Genomic DNA, 19,384 nt, shown 5'->3' with positions numbered 1-19,384 from the left:
TATCTAGGAAAATTTTTAGATTTTCCGGCAAAATTCTTTCCTTGTTTGAGATTAAATATCAAGCACTTGTTGAACTAGAATCACAAATTAATCGCCTGAATAAAAGCAATAAGATTGCGATATCTGACTTTGATATGATCAACAATAACAGTTGATTTATTCACAGGGGACGAATACGTGCCGTCGCAGAGGCGCGGTATTACAATTGCAAAGCGTAGAGAAACCAGACGGTTTTCGCGAGTCCGTCGAAGCGAGCGGTTAGCAGATACATATATCCGGAGCGGATATTTTAAGCAGCTTCATTGGTACAACGGGCAAAAATTTAAGGGCATCGCGGAACGAGTTTTTGCCAGCGGCGAATCGCGCGGTGGCGTCTTTCGTGAGGAATTACGAGGAAGCTTAGTTCAATATTGACCCGAGCAAACGTGTGGCGAATATTATTACGCCATCTGCATAATTTCTGTATTCAGTCGGTGCTCCCTGAAACGCGTCTGTAATTACTTTGGTTGCCGTGAGGCCGTCGCGTCCGTGTGAGGGGTGGCGACATTGAGCGGCGCTGCGGCGGTTTCGGCGTCGGGCGATAGGTTTGTATACGTTATGTAAATGCTGTATACGAGGTAATTGGACGATCGTGCGAGCCCGAAGAGAGCTGAATTTCTCATGGCTTTCGGTTTTCTCCGGCCGGGCCGCGCGACACAAATCCCTATTCGTACCAAAATCTCGTATTTCTGTTCTGACATGTATGCGTACAGGAAGCAAACGCAGTCCCTAATCCCAGAGATTGCGTGTATAGCTCTCGATACACGTTACAGTAAATCAGCTCCGCTCGCATCGCTTAGTGCATAAAAGTTGCGCAAAGTTTCGTTCACATCGTGTTGGATTCGCGATCGTTCGTCTATCATTACATAGATAATTTTTTTTATTAATAAATAAATAACAGGGAGAGCGCCAATATCGGCCGAGGGTGGATATTGGTGAAAAATAATATTTTTAATTTTTAAATTTCAGCTACAATAGCTGCGCGCCCCAAATCTATTATACCATATACAATACATAAAAGTCATAATACATAAATATTATGTATAAAATTTTTTAATTAAATTATGTTATACAAGAATACTATGACCCATATTCAGAACACGCCTACAATAATATTAGCGTGTTAATAAGCCCTGAGATTATATTAACGCAAACTATATGCTAAATGCGCAATAACATCGTTATATAACAAGCGCTTTCTGAGTCTATAGTATGGGGCTATAAGTTTCGGAGACAATGTTTCCGAATCTACTGTAAAGATTTCATATTTTAATAGTATTAACTTGCAACATTTTAATTTAATTCTTTATTTATGAAAATAGAGATAATGGTTCTTCCAGAGAGAATAAAACTCGTGATTAAATTATGAGACGTTCGCAAAGCACATTTTTCTATCACATGATGCAGCGCGAATTATTTTATTGAAACAAAACTGTTACTGGTGAGCAAAATAAAGGTTTTATGGAAATGAATGATTTACTGTCTCATTCGGAATTCTCTCAGCGACGACGCGACGGCTATGGCTATTGTGCTTTTTTTGTGACAGTTCGCAAAATTAACTCTCTATTCGCATATAACGGCTTCCTCTCGTGTATGTAACGACATCGGATTCATCGCGTCGAATGCCGCTTCGTCAATGGATGAAGATACATTCACCGTTACAATGGAGATCGTGAACATTTTAATTCATGAACCGATGAATTAATCATTACTTGCAAATCTGCTCCGTCTGGAATCTCGAATAAGGCCTTAAACTGTTCTCGCATAAATTTGCCGTATCTTCTGTTATCAATAGTGTTTACGGAAAAAAATTAATTCTGTATAATTAAGATTTTTTAAAAATATGTCAATTTCGTGTTATACATTTGCTTCATCGATATGAAAGGAATATGGGAAGTGGGAAGATAACTCGGGAATTGAATACGATCCCAGATTTTCGGGGAACGCAACTTTTCCAAGATCCGTTAAAGAGAAAAGAGCTGAAACCCGCAATATTCGCACTTCGTACTTCTTGTTGCGAGTACGCGAGTGCTTGAAACGCGCGGAAGAGGCGATTTCCCTTATGCAGGGACGGTCGGCGATCGGTCGCGGTGTGGAAAGTGCGCTGATTGTGAATCGACCTGATTGCCCGAGTGCCGGCGGCGTTCAAACATCGTCCACAAAGGCGGTAATACTAGGACCCGTGGCTGTGGTGCCCTCCCTAAAACGATTATCCACTCGACGAGCCCTCGGCCGGGGGAGGGTTAGCCGCCTCGTAACGACGTATTGTGAGGACCTCTCTCGTTGTGAAAAGCCCGACGGGACTTACTACCTCTGACGCCGGAAAATCCTCCGAGAGTATCCTCTCGAGAGTCGCGTTCCTTCGCCTCCACCATATCCGCCATCCGCGATCCTCTCTTCGTCGCAAGACACGGTCGCGCTCTCATCCGCGAGCGCGCGAACGAGGCGCTCCGCGCCTAGATCGCATAAGATCGGATGTCGGTTCCGAGTGCGTCGCGGACTCGGGGAACGTACGTATCGCGCGGAGTACTCTCGGGAATTGGGACCTTTGTCCCGCGCTCCCGTAATGCCGGGGACGCAGACCGCGTCCGGAGGATAGTTGCTCTTTTTCGCTAAGTCTTATAGAGAAAAGTTTAACTTAAGGGAGTTTCTACCGCGCGCGCGACAAGTCGCTGCAAATTGCAAAGCGTGCCCTTGAGGATGATGAAAGTTTGGTCTCAAAGCAAGGCCTTTGTTTCTTCTGGCGGGCGGGCGTTGCGCGAATAAGGCCATTGTGCGCCGGGTGAAAAGGGGACTTTCATTTTTACGACGAGATGCGAAACGTCGTATTGTCATGGCAACGTCGAGAAATAACGTTATTACGCAATTAAGAAAATGAAACGAGAGCGTGGCATTATTTAAGAAATATGTTTGACAGAAGATTAATTAAAGAGAGAAGACATTGGGGGGGGGGGGGAATTAAATTTAAAAATATATCGAAACGCCTCGAGCTATTTCAGATAAGAAGCTAAACGTCTTTTCAGCAAATTATATAAGATATTATATTCGATCGTTCTCTATTTTTTTCTCGTTGTGAAAGTTTGATGGACATATTCGACTCTAAACTTGGATGCCGACATGTAAAGACGGAAGTAAAATTCTCTCGAAGGGTTAAGCGACTTACTTTCCCGGAGCATTGGTCGCCGCTTTGCATACTTGAGTATTCTATTACCTCGACGCTCATGCATTATAACTCACGTCACCGTGCACGTATTCCTAGATCGGACCGTTTCTTTGTTCGATCTTGTCTCGGGAAAATTCACCACGCGTGTAGTGCAGTCGCGCGGGAGTGGTGAAAGGCGAATAACATTTGTTTCTACTTTATAAAATACTTTTGTTCTTCCTATATCGAGCATCAGACATAGGAGATAAAAAAAGACGAGTAAAAAAAGGAGATATTTTCTTTTACAATTTTATTTTTTTTAGCCAATAATCATCTTTTCTATAAAAAAAGATAATGACGGAAATATGACACTATTTTAAATAAAATTAAAAGATAAGAAAGAACAATAAAGTTGAGCAATTGATACGAGTATATCCAATGTTCTCCAAATGGTGACTTTTGCTATATTCTATTAACATTGTTGATGCAACAATAATGCAATGGTCTTTGCTTAATTAAATGTTTTACCTAGAATTATAGCCTCCTCCTCGTGATACCCATTTTTTTTGCTGATTGCATAATCACGCGTTTTGGCATTGCAAGAGACCGGTGTCGTTTCGCCGTGGCAGCTGCGGCACGCTGTTTTGCGTGCGACGAACTTTCGACATGAATAACCGATGGCTAATAGGCATTTCGGCTTTCTCCAGCGGTTGGTCCGTCGGTCCCCTTAGCACTTTGTTGAATTAATAACAGTTGCACGCCGCGCGTTTCCAAAACGGATGACATCGCCGGGCGGGCGAGCGCCGTGTACAGGGCCGAGTTCCGTCTTTCTCGTCACAACCGCGCAACCACTTTCGTCGGAGATACGTAAGAGAGCACGTAAGGGCGAGCTGCGGGGGTTTTCTCGAGTTTGCGAAGACAACAGCTGCAAGCTCGCTGAAATATTAAGGCGAGGTAGATCCTATGGACAACTCTTTGGGAGGGATCCAATCGATGAGAGAAATAGTACGGTTCCTCAACCCCGTGTAACCCGATACGTGTGTACATACCAACGACGTTTTGTTAAAATGTATAGACGCGAGAGCAGCGGCGAGAGCGGTCATCGGTTTGAAATAATATGTTGCAGAACTGCGCAACGTTGTACATATATGTGTCATATCGGTAGGGTTGTGCGAGTGACTTGAGGTACATGTACCTGGAAAAATGCCATACTATATCCGGAAGAGCTATATTTTTATACGTTTAAATAAATTTCTTACACAATCGAAAGCAATTATAGAAATAGCTAGAAATAGATAACTTGAGATATATATTTTTGTACCTCGAAAAGTATATTCATTTCAAAAGACTATACTTTTATACGTTCTTCGAATAACTCTGAAACTTTTTGTGCAATTAAAAGTTATTATAGAAACATGAAATAAACTTACAAAATAGTTAATAAAAATACATAGATTTATCGTATTACATATATAGTGTATAGCCGAAATTTGCGAATTAAAATATCATGGCAAGAAAGTCTTTGAAAAATTAAGTAAAAAAGCTATTTGTAAATTTTTATTTTAATCAGTAGTTTTTGAGATATAAGTAGTTTTTAAGATTAAATTAATGGTCGCGCACTTCACGCGTGTAATCTTTTATAATTGGCTAAATTTAAACTTTTATATCCCAAAAACTGCTGCTTAAAATAAAAATTTACAAATAACTTTTTTTATTTAATTTTTCGAAGATTTTCTTGCTATGATATTTTGATTCGCGAATTTCGGGACATTCTGTATACGTATATTTCTATCGATTTAGAAATAAATTTATCATGTTCAATTCGCATGATAAAATCACGATTGATAAAATAATTTACACAAAAGGGTTTTATTTTTATCTTCAAATCGATTAATTTTCTGTTTATTTTTATCCTTGAAACGAAACTACTGCATGGCAGGTAGAACGTACGCGCGGATGCGTCAATTTTTCAGGAGGTTTCGTGTAATGGGAGGGGGGGGGGGTAGAAATAGAAGAGCGACCGATTTAAACTCGCGCCGAAGGAATTATACAACAATCGACCATTCGCGATGCGGCACTGCCGCCGGTCTTTGCAGCAGCCCGGCGGGCGCGGTCGAAAACGGTGGCCCGCGAAATGTGGTCACGCGGACACAATCCGCATTTCAGCTGCCCCGCGCCAAAATGGCACCGCGGGTCACCTTCAATTTATCCAACGCGCGTGACTTCGCGAGTATTTCACGCCTTGCCGGCGCACGAAGTTCATTTGCGAGCAAATGTCGCGGATTATGCCACCCGCTGCCGCCGGGTTTAATGATTAAATCGTCGGCCGCGTCGCCGCGTTATCCGCGCGCATTCTGTCAATCGCATTGATCATCGCGCGACATATTTGACGATACGCGTTAAGCGTGTTTATCGTCCGGGCGTTTAACGGCCGCAGCGCGGAAGCCAATTACGCGCGGTGTCTGTTTGCAATCGGGCAATATTCATTGTCACCGGTTTGCAAGCCGCGCATAATCATACGTGACGCGACATTGTTTTTAATTACGCCTGCCGATTATCTCGTTATGCGAATTGTGATTTCCACTAAACGTCGCTCGACGCCAACGCGCTGTATAATATAGCCGTACATCGTATTATGATGTAGACAAAGATGAATAACAATGTACGATATTGACGCGAAACGATCCAGTGCGTTCGCATTTCAAAATAACCAATTAATATTATTCACAATTGATAACATATCAAAGAGACAGAAAGCGATGAACTTATTTCACTAAAAAAAAATAAAAAAAAAATTCATCACATCAAATCAAATTTGTTGCTTTTCTTTGCAAATCATACATTTGCACGTTAGCGGAATACTTTCACATATTTTCTCTGTACAAAAATCCAAGTCTCAATATTAAAATCGTGATTCCCAATCGAGCTTGTCCGATAATGATTTAGATGGTTACGGCCAGGCGATAAGGTACGCCTTCTAATTTTTCACGTAAACGCGAATAAACGTGCATCCCAGTCAGCGGCGGCCACGCGCGTTAATAATTCCAACGGCGGCTTATCTAGATGTAGCGTGATATACAACGTGCTGCACGCGGAGAACAAGCACGTGGTAATTTATACTCGCAGCGTTATACACCTTGGAGTCGATACGACGTAATGTCTACGAAGACCTGCCTCAAAGCTCGATGATAAACTCGCCTACTTTATTTCTTCATTCGCACTTTCGCTCTGAGCGGGGAGATTTTCACGCCGAGGTATCTTTTTCGCGCCGCCGCTAACACAAAATTCGCGATTGCAATTGGTCGCTGAATGAGGTTCCTTTAACAAGACGTCAACGTAGCTCGCCGCTGGGATCGTTGTTAATGAAACACGCACTTTCTTCTATTATTTTTACCCGTAAAATATCGGCAAAGTAAGAAAACGAGCCGCGTATTGTTCCCTCGCTCTACGTATGTTGCTCTCCTTTTTTTCTCCTCTCTATGGTTTCTCTCATGCTGTGGATCTCTCTTTCTCTCTCTCTCTCTCTCTCTCTCTCTCCATTCTGTTCCAAACGGTACGGAACGAGCGCGTGGGTTCCTTTTTCCCGAGGGCGACATAAAGCCCGGGACAAATTGCTACGTGTGTTTACGTTAAATCGTTTAAGCACGTTGCGCTTGCACGGGCTCGAAGGGATCGACTCTCTCGTAAAGGCGAGAGATAACCATCTGCGGGTGAGGGCCATCGGCATAAGTCAAGCTTCGACGTCGCGGCGAGCCGATATACATGTGAGTATAATGCATAATGGCGGCACACACCGGTGTATAGATCCGGATTAAGGCCATTCGACGGCTGCAGCCACCTTAATGCCCGGCGCGGAGCGCCTTAAACGTTATCGCGATGCATGCCGAACTCCGATCGGGCACTAATGTGTATACTTTGTGTACACGTTAATCCTTTCCCGCAGGGTATCATTAATTACGGGCCGGGCAAGTGCCGTGGGGATTTTCTTGTCTAGTTGAGCGTGAGATACTTAGAGTAAACAGAGCGAAACGGAACATCTCGTGGACAGACGCTCGAATGCGCTTTAATGTTTACCAAGGCGCGTCGGTTGGATTCCACGGAATGCCGAGATAGGTCAGTGGGAAAATATTTGCAGCTTTGGCTACATGTCGCTCGGTGTTGCGCCCCGATAATAAATACCCCAAAGATACAAAAGCTCAACTCACGGTAGGAAGAAACAAACGGCTCTGTGTTCTCCACATATATGCCTGTCACCCGACATCTATAAAAATCCAAGTGGACCGCGTATAAAGTTTTTCACCCCGAGATTTTTTTCTGCCGCGGAGTACCTAATCTGACGTGACACGAGCACGCGTTCTGTACTCTCCGATCTATTTACGCCAAGTGGCAACAAGGTATCGGTTTTCTCGATGTGTAACCAAGCGATTCGGAAGCTCGTTTACCGTTACACCCACCCTCTCTCGTGAGGCTAGAGGACACCGCGCCACCGCCGCGACGACGCGTCTAAACTCGTTCTCGCGGTTGGATCCGATTTCACGTTCGAGCGGATCGGCAGTGATCGACCATAGGAAATCCCATATGTTCCCGTAAGGATCCTCTTCTACCGTTCCCCTCCTTGATCAAGCGGATGCTCGAGCGATATTCATTCGATCCTTTACCAAAGCACCACGGCGGTGTAGACGAGGTGCGATAACAATGACCTCGAGGCTAACGGCGCTGGCTTTACGACGCACCATGAATGAGGGGGTGAGATGAATATTGAATCGTCGAAGGAACGGATGTATCGACGTTTCACAACAATGCGCTCCTCGACGCGTCGACAAGTGCTCGGCTTTATCCGAAGAGATGTCCCAGCCACAAATGGAAGCTTCGTTAAAAAACAAATGGCTCTCGATCATTCTTTCATTCTCCAACTTGGATCGCCGTCGATTATGTCAGCGGATGTCCCGAGTGCGACGAAGGGTTGAAGTATATTGCAGGAATGAATAAACACGTTTCGCAGTCACTAACCCTGGGAAAAATTATTACGTATACGCTTCTTACACGTGTTTAATTTTATTTTTAATTTTTTTTATTTCTTAAAAATATTTTCTTAATATTTTATTCTAGAGGGAAAAATATATAGAAAAGATACAGAAATATATTTTGAAAATACGTTATCTTTCATATTCAGTGCGCCAGTGAAAAAAATTAGGGATTAAGCGACTTCCGCGGCGGATATAAGAGTTAGAGGGATGCACATGCATTTTGTGCGAGAGTGATATGTCGATCATCGCTCGACGCGGAAGGAGAACATTCGCGGAAGAAAGCGCAGCCTCCGGCATCACCGCCACCACTACCACCGCCACTACCACTACCATCAACGTCACCACCACCACCGTCACCGCCGCCACCGCCGCCGTCGCCGCCGCCGCAGATACCGCCACCACTGGTAGCAGCAGCAGCGAGCAGCAGCACCCCCGACGACAAGGGGATGAAGAAGAGCGTCGGTATCGAAGTGAGACGTATATATATGTATATATAGAGGTGCGCGCACGTCGGCAAGTTCAGTCGTCCACCGCGTGCCGACCCGCGAGCATCGTGTAACCACCCTCCCTTGGCGTTAACTTCTCGTTTCCCTCGTTTCGTTCGCCGCCGTGTGCGAGGGGCTCTACAGCCGGTCACGTGTCCCCCCCCCCTTTCGCACGCTCGAACGCGAGTGCAACCATGCAAGTGCGAGCACCCTCGTTCAAATTCGTCATGTAGTTCTCGGGACGAGCCGCGACTAATTATTTATGGCATTTTTCAAGGAGACGAATCTCATCTACTGCAAATTGAAAAATTCAAACGTGAGGTGAATATGATCCTCGATCGTCGGATCTACCGTATGATTCTTGCGTACGAACAGACGAACGGGATCCGTTCTATCTCCGTTCGATCGAAGACGAGTTCGATCTGTCCCGATGCACGATTCATCGATGATAACATGCGATCGCGCGTTGCGGATACTTGTTAAAATTATAGAAAATAATTCAATGAAATTTGACAATGATCAACGGCTATGAAGCCAAAATCATTTGTGAATAACAAGCATGACGCCAGTAAAACCTGTCAGCGTAGAGTACGAAGTTTGTTGTGCCTAATTTCTCCGAGTGGCATCAAATATAAAACAACCGGTTTGAGTGAAATGTGAAATAGCAATGGAGCTGAGGATCAGTATTCTTCTTTTGACGCTTCTTCGTCTTGCGAGCACGCTCGAAAGTAAGTATTTTCAAGTTCGACAGTTAATACATAACACTTGTCAATTATCTTCGATACGTTAATCGGAATCCGACACGTAAATTTATCCAATTTATGTCAATAGATATTTGAACCGATAATTTGCACGTAAATGTAACTATGTTTCGCATAATTGTTATTTGAAGCTGACTGACATGTTTATTATTAATAACATTTATATACATATTTTATTAATTGCAAAAACAAACAAGTTCGCCAAAATAGCGATCTAAGTATCAGGCAAAACTACTAGCGGCATCGCCGGCGCTTTTCGAAGCGACCAAAAATTCATTTTGCTCGCTTCCGGCTGGCGTGCACGATTGTACGAATCGCAGTGTAAATTTACGCCTCGCGAAAGCCCCTCACCGCGAATCGTGACATGTTTTCTCATGAACGTGACAGCGGGGGTAATCATCGTCCGCCGGCGCTTGGTTTACCGCGACCACTCAAACAAGAGAGAAAGAGAAATATATATAGAGAGAGAGAGGCGCAGTTACTCAGAGGGTGTAATAAAGTTTCCCGCGGGACTTAGGAGCGCGGGGACGGCGAACACGAAGCGTAAAGTCCGGGAGATCTGAGCGCGAGAGCGTGCCCTGCCGTGCTGATACACGACGGTAAAATCCGCCACGCATCGTTAAGCCCGACTTTACTGTTCCATCGTATCCGACTCGACGTCTAAATATACCGCGGCGACGTTGCGAATGCAACGCGCGCGTGTCTCCGGATAACGATACACTTTGCGAAGGGAAGACGATCGGATATACCGGGATCGTTGCTCGACGTTATTGGATCCGATAATGCGCCATTAGTAATCCGATAACGCGTCTCCACCGACGTTTCTCTTTATCGTGGTGACGCCGGCTTAATCCCCCCGATGGACCAAGAGCGCGCGCGAGCCCGCGCGCCGACGATTTAATTCAATCGATCCGATATGAAAAATTTCGGGACGTATTGGGTAATGCCGCGCGCGCGGGATTATGCTGACGGCTTTATCGGATTTGCGGAATGAACCGCGCTGGAATTATCGATTTTTTTTCGCTCGGGATAAAGGGATAAGCGTGTGCTGTGCGTTGCTCGCTGTAGGTACGAAGGAAGAGGACGACGCCGAGGAGGAGGACGAGGAGAGTTATCCTGTCGAGGATTACGACTACGGTGACTATGAGACCGCGACTATAACCAGCGATACCGATCTCATCGCCGGCGGTTCCCTGCCGATTTTCTTGGCGGAGCCCGTCGACACGTTCGTCGTCAAAGGGAAACCGGCGACGTTGCACTGCCGTGCCGCGCACGCTCTTCAGGTACATACTTATACTGTTAGTAATAATTTATGCACATGTAGAATTCATGTCTTTATTTAATACCTTGTATACGAAGATTTATTTCGGTTATATATTTTCTTATTATTATTACGCTACACTAGTTACTCCGTGGCATTATATGAATATATGGAGGTACGAGTATCATTTTCCCCGACGCTCTCGTACACAATCTCCATCCGTTGGAGCTTTCCACAAAATGCCTTTGTCTTTATCTCCTTCCTGATGGCTCGAGCCTCGTATACGCGGCTCTTTCTCTCCTCGTTCTTATTACCCACTTAGCCGTAATTTAACGAAGACAAGCCGTTTCTTTCATGGCACGCGAAAACTACACATCCCGCACTCGACCGCTCTTTTTTCCGCAGGTGTATTTTCGCTGCAACGGTGACCGGGCCGAGCGTTCGCAGCAGCAGGATTTCGTCGACCCTCGTACCGGAACGAGGGTCGTCGAGGTCGAGTTGAACGTGACGAGGAACGAGGTCGAGGAGTACTTCGGGAGGGAGAGATTCAAGTGCGAGTGCGTGGCATGGTCGGGACCAGGTCAAATTCGAGGGCAGCCCGCTACGGTTGAGGTCGCCTGTAAGTAGAGAGCTCTCCATTCTCTCTTTCTCTCTCTCTCTCTCTTTTTCCCCTCTTTCCTTCTCTTTCCTGCTCGCTCCTTCCTTGCTATCCTATATCCCCTGTCCTCCCTCGATTCTCTTTGAATGTTCAGTTTACCGACGCGACGAAGATTTTCTTTCTCTCGTTGTGCGGTAATGACCATGCCGCTCGTTTCCGCGGTACGTGAGGTGCTCTAACTCAGGAGATTACGTCACTTTCGCTCGCGCTAATACGAGGGGGCGAACGAGGCCTTTGAACGGGCTAATGAATAGTAACAACTATTTCGAGCGTTCTATAGTAAGTTATCTGCTAATTCAGGCTGTAAAACCATATTATTACTAGATTGTCGATGTTTGCATTGATACTGTAACACGAAAATATTTGTTATCTATTCCTTTTTTTTTGTAATTGCACCTGTAAAAGAATTATCTCGGAAACATCTCATGCAAATTATCTACATTTTATCATTATCAGACGTACGATGAGCAGTTTTAATTATTGCACCATATACCGTTATTTAACTTTAGTAATGTAATTCTCATAACACGATTTTCGTTTAAAACTTGTGAAAAAACTTGATGTAAAACTCAACTCCCCTCCTCTCCTCCGCACCTTGTAGCAAAAAGAGAGCTGGAAGATGGAACAAATTAAAGGTACAAAGCGGACGCGATTCGGTTTTCATCAAGTGTCCTGTGACGCGCAAATCGAGTACAAAATCTAATCGATATTCTATCGCAAATGAAACGACAGGACGCGTAAGCCCCGGAATAGCGTTGCGTTTTTTTCAGAGTGAAAAACGGGGGAGGGGGCGGAAAGGGGGGGGGGGAGAGTAGGACCTCTGTTATTCATTGCAGAACACACGTGGGTTATCAAAGCTAAAATAAAGTCGCATATACATTGCGATAAGCCATATGAAAAGTGTATTTTGGTATTTCGTGTATGTGATTCCAATAACGATGCGGGATTGCTTCGGGATTGGACGCTTCGTAAAAGGTGCAACGCAAGAGCAATTTTCATTTAGACATTTTGAGTCGCACCACGCCGCGCAAACAAGCGTGGCAAACAGGATGCAAAATTAAATCGGTATTTGCGTGCAAACAGAAAGCGGACGCGCTTTCGAAATTGAATGCAGGATGTCGATCGAACCGATGCGTATACGATTCGCCATTGGAGAACCATTTTCTGCACAACGATCTTATTCCATTTTCGAATAAACGAAGTGCCGGCGATTAATTTAACGGATAATACGGGGCACGTAGAATTATTCATGCCTGAAGTTCGAACGTTTTGACGTCATGGAAAATACACATTCGGATTTAGCGACGACGAAGATGAAATCCCTGAAAATTGTACGATCGAATCGTATACTTAATGAGAATTTGAAGTAAGACGCGACTCTATTATCCGAACGTCTAGAAAATAGAAATGATTTTTTCCGATAAGTCACTTCTATATACGAAGTCGTAAAAGTGACGTGTGTGAGTGGACAAGAAATGAAATGGAAAAGAAAGATTTTTCTAAAAAGCGCGAATAAAATTTAATGACGCATTAAAATTGCATTGGGCGTAGCGCGTATTCCACGAAAATATCTCGAAGCCAGCGCGAAGGCAGCGGCAAGCCGGAATGCATTTGAATCGGTCTAGATGGTCCATAACGCGGCACACTTTGTGATGCCGGACGTATCATCCATCAGCCCGGTCTGCATACCGCGGTATAGAATTCCGCCAGCTTCTAAAGCGCGTAACCGCCGTCGAGGTACTATACCCTCCCGGTTTCGGTCGGTGCTTACGCTCTTCACGTGCGATATGAAAAGCCTCTTTTTTTTTTTTTTTTGAACGCGGATGGCGGTGTGGCAAATAATGCCGCGACGGATAGCCACACCGAGCTCGAATGACCGCCGTTATGCGTTCCGTGGTTCACGCGCCGCAAATCTTTTTTCGGCTTTCTGATGGGTGAGGGGAAGCAGCGGCAAGATAGGAGGAGGGGAAAGAATCGGACAGAAACCGTGAAAGAGCTCTTTCGCGTCTGTCCGCGCGCGCTCTAATATCGCTGAGTGCCACTCTCCCTTCTCATTTCCCGCTCCTCGTTCCAACGTCCTCTCGAACGAACGTGTTTTCGAGCGAATATTAAAAACCGCCCGGCCGGTACCGGCGGCCCGGTCGTGCCCGATGTAGATCTGAAGAAGCACTTCCTGTCACCGCCGTACTCGCTGTCGGTGGAAGTCGGCCGCAATGCGGAACTGCGATGCTCGCCGCCTTTGGGCGTACCATCGCCAAAGGTTTATTGGCTTAGGAATGGCTCGCCTCTCGAGACGGCCGCCGCCGGCGCAGCTTCCGTCTCCGTCGACGCTAACCCCAACGAGATGTCCTCCGCGACCGGCTTTGTACAATCCGCCGACGGGCATCTGCTCCTCGGGGAGGCCGAATTGAGGCATCAAGGGAACTATTCCTGCGTCGCTGAGAACATCGCCGCGAGGAGAGTCAGCGAACCGGCGGTGCTCACCGTCTACGGTGAGCAATTTTTTTTTACTGTACAAATCATCGAACGGATGCGGTTAAGGAACGCTCGTGCGCGATAATTGAGGAAGTGGATAAGATCTTAAAAAAACCTGTCGTTTTACAATAATTTTATCCTATGAAGTTAAAAAAAATGGTTCCCTTTTATGTTTTAGCTAAAATATTACATATCGTAGCCTTACATCAAAAGAGATATAACTAAAAAAAATTAATTTTTTAATTATTGCCATGAATAAGTTAGGTAAACATTACAATCAATTAATTATATAAATTTTTTTAGTTGTCATACACTTTCGAGGTATAATGATACGATATGTACATACAAAGCTATATCATTATATCTATATTTAAAAAATGAGAATTGTATATAGTTGTTATGTCATTATATTATTCTACACTCTATTCATCACATATTCATAGCTCCTCGTCAATAACTAAATTTGTAGCGAATGCGCTTGCAGATTTTCACGATGATTACAGTTTGATTTTATTATTTTTAATTGACGTTGCGTTGGATAAGCAACTCACTCGTATCTTGGCGTGTTCGGAGCCGCGGGGTGTAACAAGGTGTTATTTGTTCCCGTTTTAATTTCGCCGGTGTATCCATTCCTGTTTTTATTTTCTCTTCCCGATCCATTCTCAGTGAACGGCGGGTGGTCGTCCTGGTCCGGATGGTCAGAGTGCAGCGTTCGCTGTGGTAGAGGCGTACAAAAGAGGACAAGAACATGTACAAATCCCGTTCCAATCAACGGCGGTCAAACGTGCCCAGGGCCAGCCACACAAAGGGTAGAATGCAATCCTTCCTGCCCCGGTAGGTGAAACTTATAAAGACTCACTCATGCGCCTACTCAAAATAATATGGAGCGAATTGTAATAGTGTGTCGCGAATTGTAAATAGAATACGAGTTAATACAAGTGCACAGACCCCCAGTATTGACATGCACTCAACGTTTAGCGCTCGCGCGCGCGACGACACTACAATGTGCATGCCGATCGCGATACGCGGTACTACAGATGTAGATCCATTCTTTCGCCGTCTCGGCAAATCAGATAATCGCAGTTTAATCGAGATTTTTCAACTTCGCCCCGTTGTGCGCAGCGGTTGACGGCAGATGGTCAACTTGGTCCTCGTGGTCCACATGCGGTCCCGATTGTTCGAGAGTAAGGAGGAGATCCTGCAATGACCCCCCGCCGAGCAACGGCGGTCGTCCCTGTCAAGGCAAGGACGTCATCGTCGAGTCCTGCTCCGCGGATCGATGTAATGGTGAGCCCCCAGCCGTGTTTCTGCTTCTTATTGTTCTTCGTGACTCGCACTCGATGCCTGTAACGATTTATTTGGGACGAGCGGTCCTTTTTAGCTCCGCATTCGATTGCTATTCGTAAAATTTGATGACTTTGCACGCGCGATGACTCATCGATAAAATACCGGCGGATAAAATTGAAATCTGCGAGGACACCTTCCAAAGTGATTAATTACTTTAGCCTCGCGATGTAAATTGTTGATGTAAAATTACATGTTGCATCTTTGTTATTTGAAACATTTCCCCACTTTCCCTTGCACGCAGCACTTGGGCAAGACGGGCCGAGAGTACTTAAGGAAGGTAAAAAAAGAGCGGTTGAATTATTTTTAAAACGCTTCCGTCTAAAATGGAAAGAGAGAAAAAAAATGATATTCTTCCTTGTAGCAACTAGAGCGGTCGATTACAGAAATATTCTCGCACTGTGGATCACCTTGAGTTTAGCCGCGATAATTCTGGCCGTAACGACCATTTTCTTCGTTCGCTTGATGCGCCGGAAAGAAAGAATGGAGGCGCTGTACGGCGTCGCGAGATTGGACTTTCGTCGTCCGGGTGATCTCGCAAAGTCGGTCGTTTCTAAGAACGAGCGCTCCGTTTTGGCTAGCGACAGGCGTCTCGAGCACGTGATTGACGAATCGAACGCCGCCAGGCTGCCCAGGTATATCTCTATGTGTGTGTATATATATATATATATATATATACATGTACCAATCAAAATAATGAGGACACGGTACATAATGCGGAATCAGCATCCAGTTACATTTACATAATCTTACGACGCGCTGGCGCAATGTGCAGATCCTGTTCCGAGCATCATTATGACGTTCCGCAATTGTCATTACCGTCGACAACAAGACCATCGCCGAGCTCCTCCGTAACCAGGTCTTCTTGCAAGAACTCGCAACGAGGACGCGGCATGTCGGATAATGAGGAGGGACGGTCTTCCCGTAAGAAATTCCCATAAATTTGAGAGCTCTTTATACAATCAGTTTCGATAAATCTCTACTTTTCCATCAAATAATCTGTGAATAAATATCTCGAGTCTCTTACTCATTTTGAAATAAATTCATTTTTAAGTGACATCGGGAAAATATTAAATAAATTTAGATAGAATTCTCTCCGCGCACAGAGAGATGAAGGCCACATCTCCATCAATCGCGAATCTTATACGTATATTCTCAGGCTCGACATATCAAGCGAATCCAGAGAGCACCAACGAGGACGACGACGAACAGGACGACGATGAGAGACCGGACGAGAACGAGCGATCCACGGCGGACGACGGTAGTGGCTTCGTCGTGAGAGCCGTAATTGACGAGCAGGGCGCCCTTCTGGTCGTACCCGAAGTGGGCGTTTCGATGTCGGTGCCGGAAGGTGCGATCCCGCGCGGTCGTCGGCATGGCCTGCATCTCGCCGTCCTCGGGGAAAATTCCTTTAGACCGAATCTCCCACCCGGGTTCACGCTGCTGTCCGCCGTGGTGGCCTGTGGTCCCGCGAGCGTCGATCTCGTGAAGCCGGTGATCCTCCAGTTCGAGCACTGCGCCGAGCTGAGGACCGGAAATTGGGAGCTGAGCCTGTGGTCGACGGAGATCGATCTGGAGACACGTTCGAACAATTCCACGAATTCGTCGGTGAGCTCGAACGGCTCGCCGTGCGTGACGACGTGGCGCAAGGTGCTGATGCTCGGCGGCGATCCGACGAATCTGCCGGGTCAACCGTTCGCGCAGCTCGACCATGCCGGTGTGTTCCTCGTCACGGAGACACCTAGCGTTTACGCGGTGGCCGGGGAAAATTCGGTGGTCGCGCCGGGATTGGCCGTGAAACGGCTCTGCGTTGCGGTTTTCGCGTCTCGCGAACGCGATCATATCAGATGCCATGTACTCGAGGACACCAAGGCATCATTCAAGATCGTAACCGAACGAGTGAGTGCGAAATATATATTTATTTTTAATCTTAATAAATATGTATATGCTATACTTACGAAGAGTATTCACTCTTTAAAAAAATTAAAAAATATGAATGTGAAAATGACGAATGTTTAACTCTGTTGGTGTTAAAATCACATCTACATTTTTAAAAGTGTTATTATTAGTAATAAATTTTTCGTGATTGTTATTCCCGCGAATTGTGTGCTTTTGCAGGAACGTCGTTTGGGTAGTACTTATATCGATCATAACACCCTCGGATTTCGCGCCAGCGGCACGTCGCTCCGCGTCGATCTCGAAGATAGAGAGAGCGGTTTTGCTGAGCGACAGGAAGTACCTTACCGGCGCATCTGGGCATCCTCGAGGATTAGTATCCGGCGCTCCTTTAGAATAGAAAAAGTCATCGGCGATCTCAGGCTTGGCTTTGAGCTTCGCGCGTGTCAACGTGGCTTCGAGGATCAGGGCTTGCTTCTTAGGATCGACCTCGATCTTGTAAAAAGGAATAACACGAATGGAAAGAGAAACGGCAATAAGACGGAATCCTCTGTCGTTTTACGGGGAAAGAATTCAACGAGGTCTGCAGAATCCGTCATACCGAGACCCTTCAGGTACTTTTTTTTACGTTAAAAATGAGATTAAAATATATTTTATATTCTCGACAATAAAAAATATAATGAAGTTAATGTACGTGTGTGAAATTTAATTTCGATAATTACAGATTTTCCAAGACGCTTAGAAAGCAGCTATGCCAATGTCTGGATCCGCCAAGCGCACGCGGCAATGATTGGCGGATGCTGGCTCAGCGACTGCAAGTAGATCGGTGAGTTTTAATCCCTTGCAGTAAATTTTTTTTTTACAAATCTGGCGAAATGGGCTGAGTTTAAACTGACGCGATTTTTCAAGATATGTCGACTACTTTGCGACGAAAGCGAGTCCAACGGAACATATTTTGGACTTGTGGGAAGCCAGACATCGCGAAGCCACGGCTCTCGCAGATTTACTGAATCATTTAAGACTGATGGGACGCGTTGACGCAGCCAACGTACTCGAGAGTCGTCTGGGGCCATGGATCTAGAAGATCATGAAAAACTTACACTGCCTACATATATACATAAGCAAACGAAACGCGAATTTATAACACGAGAGACAAAAGTTTTGTAAATAGAGTAGCCATTATACGGTATTAGCAAAATGGACGTAGAAGCATATGTTGTATAAACATTGATCATATTTGTACATAAAAATCGTTTACAACAAATATCCATATATTGCGTTATTTCCTCACATATTCCCTTTTTAGTCTTACATAAACTGTAATGAAAAAACAATTATTTTATATTGATTTTCTATGTAAGTACATTTTTATTTTAAATATTTCAGATAACATATTCTTACAAAATTCTAATGAGTTTACAAATAAAATTTTTAAATTTTAATTAAATATAATATAATTATTAAATTATTTTAATTAAATATATAATTAATTAAATTTAATAATAAAATAAATTAATAACATTTTATTCGTAAAAAGTGGGTACTTAAATAAAAAATAAATTACAATAAAATATGCTGTAATACTAATTTTGTTATATTAGTACGTTTCTGATAATTAACAAAAATGTTTCGTTAATTATTAAACACGCAACAAAAATGTTATCTTTCAGATATTAATTTCTTTTATTTGAATGCAATTTATATTTTTCATTATATTATTAAATTAATATCAATAATAATTTATTTCCGCTCATTATACCTGCAACCAATTGCAATGCATTCGATAATTGGTGCAAATTCCACCTAATGAGATGTGCTTTAACGAGCAACGTGACCGAGCGCCCGGGAAGGTCGGAAATCACAGATGACATTCATGGCCGCATGTGCCCAATTTGCACCTGAATGCCGATCGTCGTCAGGCCAGGTATCCGGCAATCCTTGAGCGGGATCGGACGAAGCGGAAGCCTGTTGGAGGATTCAGTTGCGGTCGCATTTAGGCGGGTATTTAGGTACCATTTGAATGTATCGCATCGCGACGCAGGCATTCGAGGGAGGCTCCTAGGTATCACGTCCTGGACCAAGGATGCGTAGGATGCTCGAAACAATGGGCATTATCTCATCACCGTATAGGGGTAAAGGTCGAGGGGTTTGGGAAGGTATAGGTATGCAAGTACGGATGGCAGAACCCATATAGGTATGTACGTATCCCTCTGCTTCCTCTACTACCTCCCCTTTCACCTCCCATTCCCGTTAGTTGCTCTCTCTCTCTCTCTCTCTCTCTCTCTCTCTCTCTCTC

General features: G+C 44.7%; 1 protein-coding gene across 2 annotated transcripts; it reads left to right on the top strand.

The window, feature by feature from the left end:
• Positions 1-8,785: 8,785 nt before the first annotated feature.
• Positions 8,786-18,352, top strand: LOC105452291 (netrin receptor UNC5C-like). 2 transcript variants are annotated; one of them, XM_011693265.1, is made up of 13 exons: positions 8,786-9,421; positions 10,523-10,737; positions 11,121-11,334; positions 13,530-13,865; positions 14,515-14,682; positions 14,971-15,135; positions 15,437-15,472; positions 15,557-15,827; positions 15,968-16,116; positions 16,352-17,091; positions 17,311-17,702; positions 17,813-17,914; positions 17,998-18,352. In XM_011693265.1, exons 1-13 carry the CDS (start codon positions 9,361-9,363, stop codon positions 18,167-18,169), a joined length of 3,021 nt encoding a protein of 1,006 aa, XP_011691567.1. In that variant the 5' UTR covers positions 8,786-9,360; the 3' UTR covers positions 18,170-18,352. The 2 variants fall into 2 exon arrangements, with proteins under 2 accessions (XP_011691567.1, XP_011691568.1); XM_011693266.1 differs by lacking the exon at positions 15,437-15,472.
• The last annotated feature ends 1,032 nt before the right edge of the window (positions 18,353-19,384 follow it).

Source organism: Wasmannia auropunctata, unplaced genomic scaffold (genome assembly GCF_000956235.1).
Source record: "Wasmannia auropunctata unplaced genomic scaffold, wasmannia.A_1.0 LD336034.1, whole genome shotgun sequence".
Taxonomy (NCBI): Eukaryota; Metazoa; Arthropoda; class Insecta; order Hymenoptera; family Formicidae; genus Wasmannia; species Wasmannia auropunctata.
Note: the sequence above shows the minus strand (reverse complement) of the source record. Positions and strands in the feature narration are given on the sequence as shown.

What these genes read in the sequence shown, in the direction of transcription:
- LOC105452291 (XM_011693265.1), top strand. Translation starts at nt 9,361, where the DNA reads ATGGAGCTGAGGATCAGTATTCTTCTTTTGACGCTTCTTCGTCTTGCG. An exon ending in GCCGAGAGTACTTAAGGAAG is followed by an intron (nt 15,473 to 15,556) that starts GTAAAAAAAGAG and finishes TCTTCCTTGTAG; the next exon opens with CAACTAGAGCGGTCGATTAC. An exon ending in TGAGGAGGGACGGTCTTCCC is followed by an intron (nt 16,117 to 16,351) that starts GTAAGAAATTCC and finishes GTATATTCTCAG; the next exon opens with GCTCGACATATCAAGCGAAT.